Source organism: Dendrobates tinctorius, unplaced genomic scaffold, assembly GCF_039654945.1.
Source record: "Dendrobates tinctorius isolate UK_male_01 unplaced genomic scaffold, ASM3965494v1 ptg000314l, whole genome shotgun sequence".
NCBI lineage: Eukaryota > Metazoa > Chordata > Amphibia > Anura > Dendrobatidae > Dendrobates > Dendrobates tinctorius.
In genome coordinates, this window is record NW_027361981.1 from 2,511,143 (window position 1) to 2,524,360 (window position 13,218).

At 39.8% G+C, this 13,218-nt stretch overlaps 1 protein-coding gene across 13 annotated transcripts in view; it reads right to left on the minus strand.

Moving 5' to 3' along the window:
* The window catches only part of APBB2 (amyloid beta precursor protein binding family B member 2), a 432,059-nt gene that overhangs the window by 17,064 nt on the left and 401,777 nt on the right, over positions 1-13,218 (minus strand). For all 13 annotated transcript variants that reach the window (XR_012227058.1, XM_073561132.1, XM_073561128.1 and 10 more), the window contains 2 exons: positions 1,775-1,889; positions 1,150-1,237 (listed from right to left, as the gene is read on the minus strand). Coding sequence is in view for 12 of the 13 variants with exons in the window: in XM_073561132.1 (XP_073417233.1) it covers positions 1,150-1,237; positions 1,775-1,889 (203 nt within the window). In the remaining variant the exon portion in view is untranslated. The remainder of the gene's footprint in view (positions 1-1,149; positions 1,238-1,774; positions 1,890-13,218) is intronic.

Here is a 13,218-nt window from a genome sequence, read left to right on the forward strand (position 1 = left end):
ATACCCAGATCAGATCTGCCAGTGATTTATGTCACTGTTGTTGGCTGTTTTCCACTGTAACTGGGGCTTCTGTGGATGCCCTAATTGCAGTGGAAAAAAATGATCAATAAAAGGAAAATAAAATTTCCCCAAGACAACTTTGATATCTCTTAGTGAACAAATTATGTAGCAAAAATATATATACATATAAAGCATCTTCAAAAAAAAAAAAAAGGTAATAAACTTAAAAGCCCTTAAAAATAAAAAAAAAAAATCAGCTTTTTTTTACTATAAAATAAATTTTACTACATACATCTAAGGTAAAAAAAAAAAACATAAACCTACTACATATTCGGTATCTACAAACAACAGTAATAACCTGTATAATTCATTCAACAGGTTACTTAGTGGAAATTTTGAACTGCAAAAAACTATTAAAAAAAAAAATAGCATTTCTTATATTTGCCTTGCTCTTGATTTTTTTTTTTAATGTAATGTACGGTATATATATACCCCCAAAACAGTGCAAAAAATGTAATAGGATTTATACCACAAAAAAAAAAGCTTCACACAGCCGCAACAGTGAAAACAATATAAATTAAAAAGTTATGGCTGCTGAAAAACGGAGGGGCAAAATTGAAACAAAATGACCAGTCAATAAGGCCCCATTAGGCCTGGCAGTTAAGCAGTTAAATATTAACCTGAATTACATTTTGTCAGGGTACGAGGGCCCATCCTGAGTTTTGCTAGGGGATCTCTGCGTATGCCATTGATCTGAGCTCTACAGTACATCTACATAAAGAGATATTTTTACTACAATTAAAACAAGAAAATGAGTTCCTGCCGTAGTGAAATAAATCCTTGTTATTCCCAGAAAAGTATTTCACATCAGATCTATCATAGTGATCACAGTGGGGCCAATTATATTGAAAAGCAGATACAATCAGATCCGAATCTCCAGCCATTAGGAACGTGAGCCCCCGTAATTATCACTATGATTGGACTACCTCAATCGTAACATAGTGAAGATTACGGCATCGAACGGTTGTGGGTATTTCAGCCGTCCTCTATTATCAGGCTCGGATATACATAAGCCCTAGGCTAAAATCACGCGTCAGGGCATTAGGAACCAGGAATTAGATGGGAACTTGTATCGTACAGCATTCGTACCTTGCAGTGGGACATCAAGGCTGGCATGTGGTCTTTCCTGTGATGAGCTGCAAGCCGTAGCTTTGGCGTTTTTCCTTTCTGCCATAATCTGTAAAAAAATGAATCATCACCTGTATTAATCTGATCGGTGTTACAAAATAGTTTGTTTTTTTTTATACTGCCTAAAAACCATCCAGACAATGGAAAAAGATCTGAATGAAGTGAAAATTCTTAGAAGGAATCTATCACCAGGTTTTTGCTGAGAGCAGCCTGATGTAGGGAAAGAGACCCTGATTCCAGCGATGTATCACTTAGATTACTGAGTGCAGCAGTTGTGACACAATCAGTGTTTTTAGATGTAACTTGTACCAGAGCTGAGAAAGCGAACCCCGCCCACACCACAACTTTGTGTACATTTTCTATTGACAGTGAGCTGTTTATCATTGCTGGGGGCGGAGTTAGGCCAGGTTTCATAGAGGCACCAGTAAACTCCTGCTGATAAAACACTGACTGTATTGAAACAACAGCACAAAGCCTAATAATTATCTTATAGATTATCTTTAAATCAATGTAGCACTACTGCTATCACACATGTATTATATCTGGCTAACCGTTTACATAATATACAATCATTTAGCGTATAGACCTTAGAACAGATTTCGTGAAGGCTGGTTGCGATGGCTTTTGCTGGTGTGTCACATCGGAACACGTGGCATTTTAAGATTCTTGTATCTTTATCTCTGGCAACATATGCAAAATCCCTAAAAAAAAAAAAAAAGGCAAAATAATATGTATCAATATAAACATGTCATTCCTACAGTGACAAGTAGAAGAAAAACCACAAAACTTTACCAGCATCAGAACAAGGTAATAAAACGCATATGTTGACAGCTGGAGGAAGAGAGAGCCATATCTAAAAATCCCCCTGAAGACTCGCACAGACTGGTAATCAAATAGCGACAGGGGCCGGAGAGACCTTCTGCACTCCTGGAGATGCAAGGAGCTGGCATTACGCACATAGAATGGGAATAAGTCATTCCAAAATGTAATTGTATATTTTCCACCAAGGAGACAAATAAAATATGCTGCAATGCATTGTAAATGGGAAGAACCAAGGTGTAATAAATCTCCACATGCCGCTTAATTGGAAATCTGGTTTTCTCATTGACATTCAGGGGACGCATCACTGTGCTCATAAACAGTGTAACACTCCAAGAACAGCACTACGAGGAAAGCGACAAGACAAGGAAAGGTAATGGTTAAAAACATAAGTGCTGAATCCATATTAGGGAAAGTTTTGAGCTTTCTGCGCCTATGAATATTCATCTCCCTGCCTATCAAGAAGCTCAATTAATAGATCAATGCACACATCCCCGGTAGCAACTGGTTCATTACATCAATTCTGATGGATTAGCCGGGACCATCAGCATTGCGGCTCCTTGGGGACATAATGGTGTAATGATAAGAATCGGGCAACACCGGCACATTGCCAATCTGACGGAAAATATACCCTTCATATAGGAAAGCCTGGAACTTGGGAAAGCCAACCAGAATACAGAATTAGATATCGGGCAGCTGGCGGGTTATAGAATAGTTACACGTAAAATTTTGTTTTTTAATTGTAAGAAAAAAAGATGGTGAGTTCTCCTCCAATGGAAGTCTTCAAATAGAAGCTGGACAGACATCTGTCTGAGATGGGTTAGTGAATCCTGCATTGAGCAGGGGTGTTGGATACAATGACCCTGGAGGTCCCTCCCAACTCTGACATTCTATGAAGGGTTCCTAAGAAGTTCAGGAGTGATTAGATGAGTGTAGAGTCTTGCAGGTAGGTTCACAAAAGGGGATTTTTGGTTCAAGTGTTGCATCATTCTACATAGCACAAGCGATCAAATGATCGCAGCTTCAAGTCCCCTAAGGGGAATAGCAACAATGGTAAAAAAAAAAAAAGTTTTAAAAAATATTAAATAATAATAAAAAGTTCAAAATCACTCCACTTTTCCCCCCATTACAAATAAAGATATTTAAAAAAAAAATCCACATATGTGGTATCTTTGATTTCAGAAAAGTTCGATCAAAATAGAAAAATTTACCCGATCAGTAAACACGTAAGAAAAAATGGTCACTGTAAGAAAAAATGCTGAAACAAGTGATGGAAATGTCACATCTGTCCCAAAATGGTATCAATTAAAAAGTTGTCTTGTCCTATAAAAAAATAAGTCATCACATTGCTCTGTTGTCAGAAAAAATAAAAATGTTATCGGAAAATGGTCACACAACCCGAAAAAATGAATTTTTTTTGCAAACTGATTTTTTTTTTCACTTCAATAATAAAAACTGGATGTGTGCGCCATCACCGTAATTGTGCTGAAGAGCAGGATCGTACTGATGCGGAGAGGTCATTCTTGCAACAAAATGTAAACTGTAAAAACAATTCCCAATAAACAATGTCAGAATTTAGTTTTTTTTCCACAATTTCTTCCCACTCGCAATTTTTTCCCTGTTTTCCAAGATCCTACATGGTAAAATGAATTGTGTCATTCAAGAGTGCAACTTTTCCCGCAAAATCAAACCCTCATGTGTCTTTGTGGACAGAACAATAAAACCTTTATTTCTCTTGGAAGAAGGGACGGAAAATATGAAAACACAAAAAACGGAAATTGGCCGAGACGTTAAAGAGTCAACATAGGGAGCTGTAAACGGTCTTGTAAATTATTAATAACTGCTGCCATAAAAACGGATTACACATGGACAAAAAGTGAGAAAAAAAAAATCATCTAAGTGTTCTGGATGAAACTATGGCGCTCGTGTGAACCCGGCCTTACTGTTTTGCAGGGGTTCGGACGTAAACCCCGATGGGGACACTGAACACAATGTGAAAGCACCATTATCTACCCGGAGAGACCTTTATCTTCCTCTGTTCCATGTGTATGTTCTCACAGGCTTAAATAATATGACTTCTGATTTATGTACAGTAATGGCCAAAAGTATTGGCACCCTTGAAATTGTTCCAGAAAATGACGTATTTCTCCCAGAAGATACCATAATTGTAATTACGTGTGTTTTGTTATACACGTTTATTTCATTTGTGTGTATTGGAACACAAAAATTAAAAAAAAAAAGGCAAATTGATCATAATTTCATACAAAACCCCAAAACTGCGCAGGACAACATTGTTGCCACCCTCAACTTAATATTTGGTTGCACACCCTTTAGAATAAATAACCGCAATTAATCACTTTCTATAACCATCAACAATCTTCTTACACCTCTCAACTGGAATTTTGGAGCACCCTTCTTTTGCAAACTGCTCCACATTTATCATATTTGAAGGCACCTTCTCCCAATAGCAATTTTAAGATCTCTCCACAGTTGTCCAATGGGATTTAGATCAGAACTCATTGCATGCCGCTCCAGAACTCTCCAGTGCTTTGTTTCCATCCATTTCTGGATGCTTTTTTAATGTTTGGTGTCATTGTCCTGCTGGAAGACCCATGACCTAGGACACAAACCCAGGTTTCTGACACTGGGCACAACATTGTGACCCAAAATCCTTTAGCAGCAAAGCAATCCCAAAACATCTTTGAACCTCCACCATATTTGACTATAGGTACTATGTTCTTTTCTTTGTAAGCCTCATTCCATTTTCAGTAAACAGTAGAATGATGTGCTTTGCTAAAAAGCTCTATCTTGGTCTCATCTGGCCACAAGACGCTTTCTCAGAAGGATTTTGGCTTACTCATGTACATTTTGGCAAACAAAAGTCTAGCATTTTATGTCTCTTTGTCAGCAGTGGGGTTTTCCAGAGTAGCAGGCCATAGCGTTTCATTTCATTCAAATATCGACGGATAGTTCACACTGACACTGATTCACCCTGAGCCTGCAGGACAGCTGGAATTTCTTTGGAACTTGATTGGGCCTGCTTATCCACCATCCGGACTATCCTGCGTTGCAACCTTTCATTAATTTTTCTCTGCCGTCCACGTCCAGGGAAATTACTTATAATGCCATGGGTTGTAAACTTCTTGATTATGTTGCACACCGAGGACAAAGGAATATCAAGATATCTGGAGATGAACTTGTAACCTTGAGATTGTTGATATTGTTTAACAACAATGGTTCTCAAGTCCTCAGACAGTTCTTTTCTCCATGCTTAGTGTTACACACACAGACACACAATACAAAAACGGAGTCAACTTCTCCCCTTTGTATCTGGTTTCAGGTGTTATTTTCATATTGCTCCCACCTGTTACTTGCCACAGGTGAGTTTGAACAACCATCACATGCTTGAAACAAAGTTGTTTACCCAGAATTTTGGAAAGGTACCAACAATTTTGTCTGGAGCATTTTGGGGTTTTTGTGTGAAATTATTTTCAATATGCCTTTTTTCTCAGTTTTTTAATGTTGTTCCAATACATACAAAAGAAATGAACATGTGTATAACAAAATCTGTGTAATTGCAATAATTTTCTGGGAGAAATACTTCACTTTCTGGAACAATTTCAAGGGTCCCAACACTTTTGGCCATGACTGTATGTAACCACTAAATTGATTGCAATATATTACACTAACCCCCTCTTATATCCAGAAAGTCAGAAGGATTATGAGGGTCTGCTTTCACTAAGCTTACCTGAAAGGTATGTCTGATACTGACATATTGATGACCTACGGATCATCCATAAAATAGATCATCAATATAATATTCGTGGTGGTCTGACACACAACCTCCCTACTGATATCTGTTACGGCAGCTTCCAGGTGTAGGCAATGTACAGACCTGAACACCACTGCCAAGTACTGCAGTTTATTTCACCTATGCTGCAGATCACAGGTCACCAATATGGCGGTCCAGGCAACCCTATTAAACATATATATTACAGGTCGATAAGTCTACCAAACCCAATGACACTCAGTATGTCACTGTTATTGGATGTCTATGATTCAGTATATGATTATACACAACAGTACCATCTTGAATAGAAATATATTACAGCGATTGTCTGCTTCTTTTCATCAAACAGCGACACTTTTGCCAATGGACTATATCTGGTATTGTAAACATCCTTTTTTTTTAAAGAAATCAGAAAATGACCTATTGCTCATGTTTGTGTGTTACTTGTATTTTTTTTTATTTTTAAATTGCCATTTTTTTTTCCATCTAGGAAACTTTATTAAAGAAGCACTCCAGTGGTAAAATAAGAAAAACAAATGCTGGAGCGGTGCTTCCAACTGAAGTCCCTTGCCCTCTTATACTCACCTTGTTATCACCGCTGCACCCGTTGGTCTCCGTCAGTGTATGACCGGTTGGCAGCTCCAGTGGTTCATGAATAGCGCCGGTGGCCACAACTCAATACAAATCTAGGAGAGCCTCGTTCCGCCTCTCATACACTGGCATTGAGAGCTTATGACGTAACGACCGACTTCCGGACAGTCAGAAGTTGCAGTTACAAGACGGCGCCACAGGACCGAAGAGGCACCGAAAAAAAGGTGAAGACGCCAGAGCGTGAGTATAAGAGTAAGGCACGGGAACACTAGGTTTAAAGCACCACTCCAAGGCTGAAAAAAAATACTGGAGTGATGCTTTAAAAAAAAAAAAAAATTAGTAATCTTGCAATTTTCATATTGTTCACTGGGACTTTTTTAGACACATTCTTCCTGTCCTTTCAGAAAGTGGTTTCAACAGGCTCCTTACCATCACAGGCAGGATTACAATGACAGATAACACCTGTATGTACAGCTGATCCACCAATCAGAATAGGTGATGTCACAGCTGACCCTGCTCCTCTCTTCACAGTGACCTTTGCACATGCTCATTAGATGTTTCATTACAAAAGATATGATTTGTACCTATTCATTGTGGTTAATATACATGCATTGTTTCCTGAAACAACAGAAACTTAAAGTCTAAAACAGCCCCAATTGCCAGAGAGAAAACTGAAGGGCAACAAACATTGCCACCATTTAAAAAAATATATACAGTTCACACAAAACAGTGATGAGCGAGTATACTCGTTGCTCGGGTGTTATCCGAGTACTTTGGCGTGCTTGGAGATTTAGTTTGTGTCTCCGCAGCTGCATGATATGTGGCTGCTAGACAGCCTGAATACATGTGAGGAATGCCTGTTTGTTAGGGAATCCTTACATGTATTCATGCTGTCTAGCAGCCACATATCATGCAGCTGCGGAGACACAAACTAAATCTCCAAGCACGCCAAAGTACTCGGATAACACCCGAGCAATGAGTATACTCGCTCATCACTAGTCATTTACTGAACACACATTCCTTTTAAATGTGGATTGGCTGTAGTATCTGACACAGACCATGAACAAGAGGGGCGCTGTTTCTAGACAAAGTCTTACTGATTTTTCTACATTTAGAACACCATATCAAGAATCAGCGGTTGTCCATCCTTAGCAAAACTAAGCAGTCACACCATGAGCACGTCTCCCGTTAATGCGCCCGGCACAGGTTTTCTTTTTAAATATCGCTTATATCTCATTAATAAAACTGATGGAATTGAGTTATGCTCATATCGGCTCCGTGGACGTTCTTCTTGCAAATTATATCCAATTACACCATCTAGAGACAAGAGAATAACTACAAGCAATAATCATGCTAATACTAAAGAGTTATATGAGCTTCTTGGTAAAATGAAATGTGATCCAACCTCCTGGGAAACGTAAAGACACACTGGACAAGGAAAAGAAATGTCTATCTTCACACTACTGTGAGCAAACGAAAGAGGCATTAGCAGCAAAACCCAAAATTACTATTGAGTTGGTTTTACAAGATTGGTACATATGGAACTACAACTCTTTATATCCATATGTAGCTCTTGCAAAGTCAAGTCCCTTAGGCTACTTTCACATTAGCGTTTTTTAGCGCAGCGCTTCATGCGCAATAGAAACGCATGCAAAAACGCATCATGCGTTTTGCATGCGTTTTAACCAGTTTCTAGCCTTGTTAACTCTTAAAATGCATGCGTTTTGTAACACAGGCGTGGGCATGTGAATGCGCAGGCCTGCGTTCCCATAGACTGTAATGCGTTATTTTGTCGCATTCCGTGCACAAGTGTGTGCATGCGGATTTTGGACGCCGTTGGACGGACCCAAAAATGCAACAGGTTGCGTCTGGCGCACCTAGGCGCACACCTTAAAAAAACACATGCGCACGAAAACGCATACGAACGCGTGCAAACGCTAGACCATGCACACGCCATGTTAATCATAGGTGCGCATGCGCATGGACGCACACGATGCGCTGAGCAAAAAAACGCTAATGTGAAACCAGCCTTAGCTAGACAGTCCATTACTCCGTTACCGAGATATCTGTGATAGAATCGATATGCAAATGAAGCTGAAGTGCTTCCCAAATCTCTCTCACTCCAACTCTAACTTCCTCTAAATCAAAGTGCAAAGGAGCTGTCAGTCAAGCAGGTAAAGGCAGCACTGGGCGGGGAATAGAGCTGGAGTGACAGAGACTTGAGAAGTGTTGCCACTCCTCCAAAGCACTTCAGTCTCATTTGCATATTGATTCAAACTTCGATTTTTCAGTAATAGAGGAACGGACCGGACATGTGAAGGAATCGCTAGACCTGTTTCTGCAACAGATACATGTGTATATAAATATTCTGGGGTATCGGAATAAAAAAAAGAAGTTTTGCAATTTGTACTCTGTTCACTATGATTAAAGGGTTGCTTCCCTTACTTTAACATTGATTTATATTGACTTGGTTAGGTCCACAATATTAGATTGGTGGGATCCAACACTCGTCACCCCCACCGATCAGCTGGTCTCATCGGTGGCTGGATAGTGGCCACTGCCGGGTACTGCAGATCTTCTCCTAGTCATTCGACATGCTTCTTAAAAAAAATGTGAGGTTTTTTCTGCCATTTGCTATGTCCTTATATACATATATGCTTTATTTTTTTTTAATGTCTGTAAGGTAGCAATTTTCCGTCTAAGCTTTTAGCCTCATGTTCTTCTGACAATTCCAGATCTGAAATGATCACTTTTCAACAGTTATCAGATTACAGACAGTAATTATAATGACGAACAACAGGTGATGTATAATGAATAGTGATTCCCTGTATGTGTTGAGGCTTTCGAACAGACATGAGACATGCAGCCGCAGGGACTCGAACATAATATTCAAGCACGACGGAGTCACTTGGTTAGGACACGAGCATGCTCAGATATCTCCTTATCACGACACGGTCGCTCATCACGAACATGTGATGGTCACAACTCCCAGAATATACCAGAACTAATGTAAAAAATCCGGGTGATGCATTCCTTTAAGTGGCAATGTCAAGTGTTCTTTTTAACCTCATAGAACCAGCGTTTCAGAATATCACTGGCTAATTTTGCTATTACATAATTAAACACCTCAAAATTAATCTCTTAAAAATGAGGCAGATCATTTCAGACCATCGCGTAATTAATTGCTCGCCCATTATATTGAAAGATAGCAATTAATAGCTCCCGATTCTGACCATGCAAAAGCAGCGACGCCTACTGTGATCGAAGGTGTGACTGCGTTCTGAAATCTCTGGCATATACCGTAATTATTAATATGTCGTCGTCTTCCATTAAAGCAAGTCATTATACAGATACATATAACATATATAATGATAGGATATCTGTCACATGGTTTTTGCTATCAAATCTGAGAGAAGTTTGATATAGGGGCAGAGACAATGATTCCAGCAATTTGTCACTTATTGGGCTTCTTGCTGTAGTTTAGTGATAAAAATCACTACTTCATTAGCAGGAGATTATCACTAGTAAACCTGCTGCCATGTAGTCCTCCGTAGTCATGAGCACCGTATAACCCCACCCCCCCACTGATTGGCAGACTTCTGCCTCTGCACAGTGCACATAGAAAGCTGCCAATCACTGATGTGGGCGGGGTCATTCTAAGCTCAGAATTCTCAGAATTGGCAGATGTGCAGCAGAGAAAACTGTGATTTTATCAAAACTACAGCAAGCAGCTCATTATTATCTTTTTGATTTAATTTTTTTTTATGCAGAAACAAATTAAAATGATTTTCTGATTGCTTTTTGACTAGTTTACAAAATAAAAAAAAAAAAAATAAAAAGTGCTCAACGGAGCTCCCATTCCCCAGACTTGGTCAGGGTGGAGAAGAGCTCGAACGGTCTCTTGCTATGAAGCACCGTCCTATCCTGCATTACACACAGCCCATTCATTTGATTGTCCATTGTCTATTTTTTTTCCTGTGGTGTATCTGCAAGAAATGAAACACATTGGCCCAATTCCGCAATGCATTGCACCTGGTTTTTTTGCCTAGCTTCGTTCTTTTCATTGTATGCAGCTGCATTAACCTGACACCAGTAGCATGAGCACCCAAATTTAATAAATATACAGTGTTAATCGAGTGTCTCCGGTGTACTCAAAAAGTATGCTCTAGTCCCCGCAGCTGCATGTCTCGCGGCTGTTCGACAGCTGCAACACAACCAGGGATTTCCTGTTTGTTTGACAAACCCTCCCATGTGTTGTGGCTGTCGAACAGCCGCGAGACATGCAGCCGCGGGGACTCGAACAGTCGGTTAGCACACCAACGTGCTCCGATAACACCTTATCCCAGCACAGTCACTCATCACTAGTGATACCACATATCAGATAAATAGAAATAAACAGGAATTTCACTATAATCTCATACACAAATATATACAGATCAGGCGGACACAGCATTTATAATGCGTTTATAGAGCGGACACAGAAATTTACCAGGTCCATAATAAAGTAAACTGTATGGGCGCTGATCTTTGCCCCTGTACGCGTTCTCCATGATAAATAGGTATTACAGAGCGGGATGGATCACCGGGAGCTACAGCTAATCTGATCACTTCTATCAACATTGATCCAGAGTAAATAAAAGGGACAAGAAGGGTCAATTGTATTCTGGACGCATCAGAGCAAAAAAGGACAATGGCTGTCAGGTCAAGTAATGTGACAGCCGATGAGATGCCCATTCTGAACAATGGCCGGGGCGGCAACGTGACTCATATGTTATTTCTATACATCTCATAATATGATGGAAAATATGCTGAAAGTCCAAAAATGCCCCATACCCTACACAAGGTACGAGGCGAGTCCAGGATTAAGTACATAGAGAAAGGTAGTCCAGTGTTCTGCATATTCCGATGTATCACCATTTCATACCGCAGGGTGTATCTGGTCTCACTCGTGGCCGCCACTCAACAATCCTAAAATATAGGCGTACACTCAAAATCTAGCAATCTCCAGATATTCCTCGGGACATAGATACCTAATGGTTTTTCTTACTGGAGGTCTTCTAATTTAGGCTAATTATATTGTTGCTGTATTTAAGCCATTTCATTAGCACTGATGACTTGGTAGACAGTAGAGTTCTTGTGCTTATACACAGCAGACAATTTGATCCCGCACCTTTTCCGGCACATGACCGCTGATGTGATCAGCCGTCATGTGCCCCTAACAGCCGCGGGTGGAATTGCGATCTGGCTGTTAACATGTTAAATGCCGCTGTCAATCTCTGACAGCCGCATTTAAATATTTAAATCGGGGAAACCGGATGCGCGTCATTAGCTTCGCCCATCGGCACCTCTGTCACATGACCGCTGGGTGGTAATAGGATGGCAGGACAATCCGGGGTCTGACCCCTGTGGTTGTCATTGCTGAATTGCTATAAGCGCTTCCCCGTGGCCAGTGTTCATAGCAGATGAGCATTTTTGCTACTAAGAGCAGGGCTGTAGCCATGCAATGTGTAGCACAAGCGGTCAGAAGATCGCAGCTTCAGGTCTCCTAAGGAGACTATTGAGGCAAGTAAAAAGTAGAACAAAAAGTTTTTAAAAAATATATAAAAGTTGACATCACTTCCCTTTCCCTCCATTCAAAATAAAACAATTAAAAAAAATACAAGTTTGGTATCGCCGGGATCAGAATTGCCCGATCTATCAAAATATGAAGTAAAATACGGTAATTCAATTGGTAAACTGCATAACAGGAAAAAAAAATCATAATGCAAGAATTACCTTTTTCTTGGTCACGGCAACATTGCAATTAAATGCAATAACAATATTGTATCTACCCCAAAATAGTATTAATAAAAACGTCAACTTTGTGCGCAAAAAAGCCCCAGATTCCAAAAAGTAGAGATGCCATGGGTCTCGGAAAATGGTTCCATTTTTTTTTTTTTTTTTTAGACTTTGCATTTTTTTTCTCACCAGTTAACTAAAAAAAAACTCGACATGTTTGAAACTACAAACTAATAATGGCCTGGAGAATCATAATGGCAGGTCAGTTTTAGCATTTATTGAACATGGTAAAAAAAAACAAAGCAACAAAACAATTGTGGAATTGCACTTTTTTTTTGCAATTTAACCACTTGTATATGGTGAAAAGTACAATTCGTCCTGCAAAAAACAAGCCCTTACATGGCCATATTGATGTAAAAATAAAAAAGTTATGGCTCAGGGAAGAAGGGGAGCGAAAAACAGAAACTCAAAAACCCAAGGTGATAAAGGAGTTCATGAATTTGGCGTATCTTACTCCAGTGCTTCTTTTTTTTTGGCTTCCCCCAAAAGTGATGAAAATAAGCCAAGAGTTGGAGAAACATTTGACAAAAGTGTCTACAAGTGCGCCACATTTATCATCCAGCGTGAATACATTTAGAGCATTTTTCTGACAGTCTAGCCAAGCTTGCAGTCAGGTTAGTAAATCTGCTCCATTTTATGAGAAATCCCCAACAATGAAGAAATGTTTCTAAAAATTAGATGATTTGTCCTTTCCATCCAATCGGTCCATTGCCGCTCTCAGCTGTACCCTATCTTCCCACTACTGCTCTCTGTTGTGCCCTCTTCTCATACCTGCCACCATTTTCAGAATCGGGATAGAAATACAATTTGAATGTTTGAGTTGTTTGAGAAGACTCTTTACTGGCGCTCACCTAGAATGGATGTCCTGGACCTGGAGATGTCCTGGACCTGGAGATGTCCTGGACCTGGAGATGTCCTGGACCTGGAGATGTCCTGGACCTGGAGATGTCCTGGACCTGGGGATGTCCTGGACCTGGGGATGTCCTGGACCT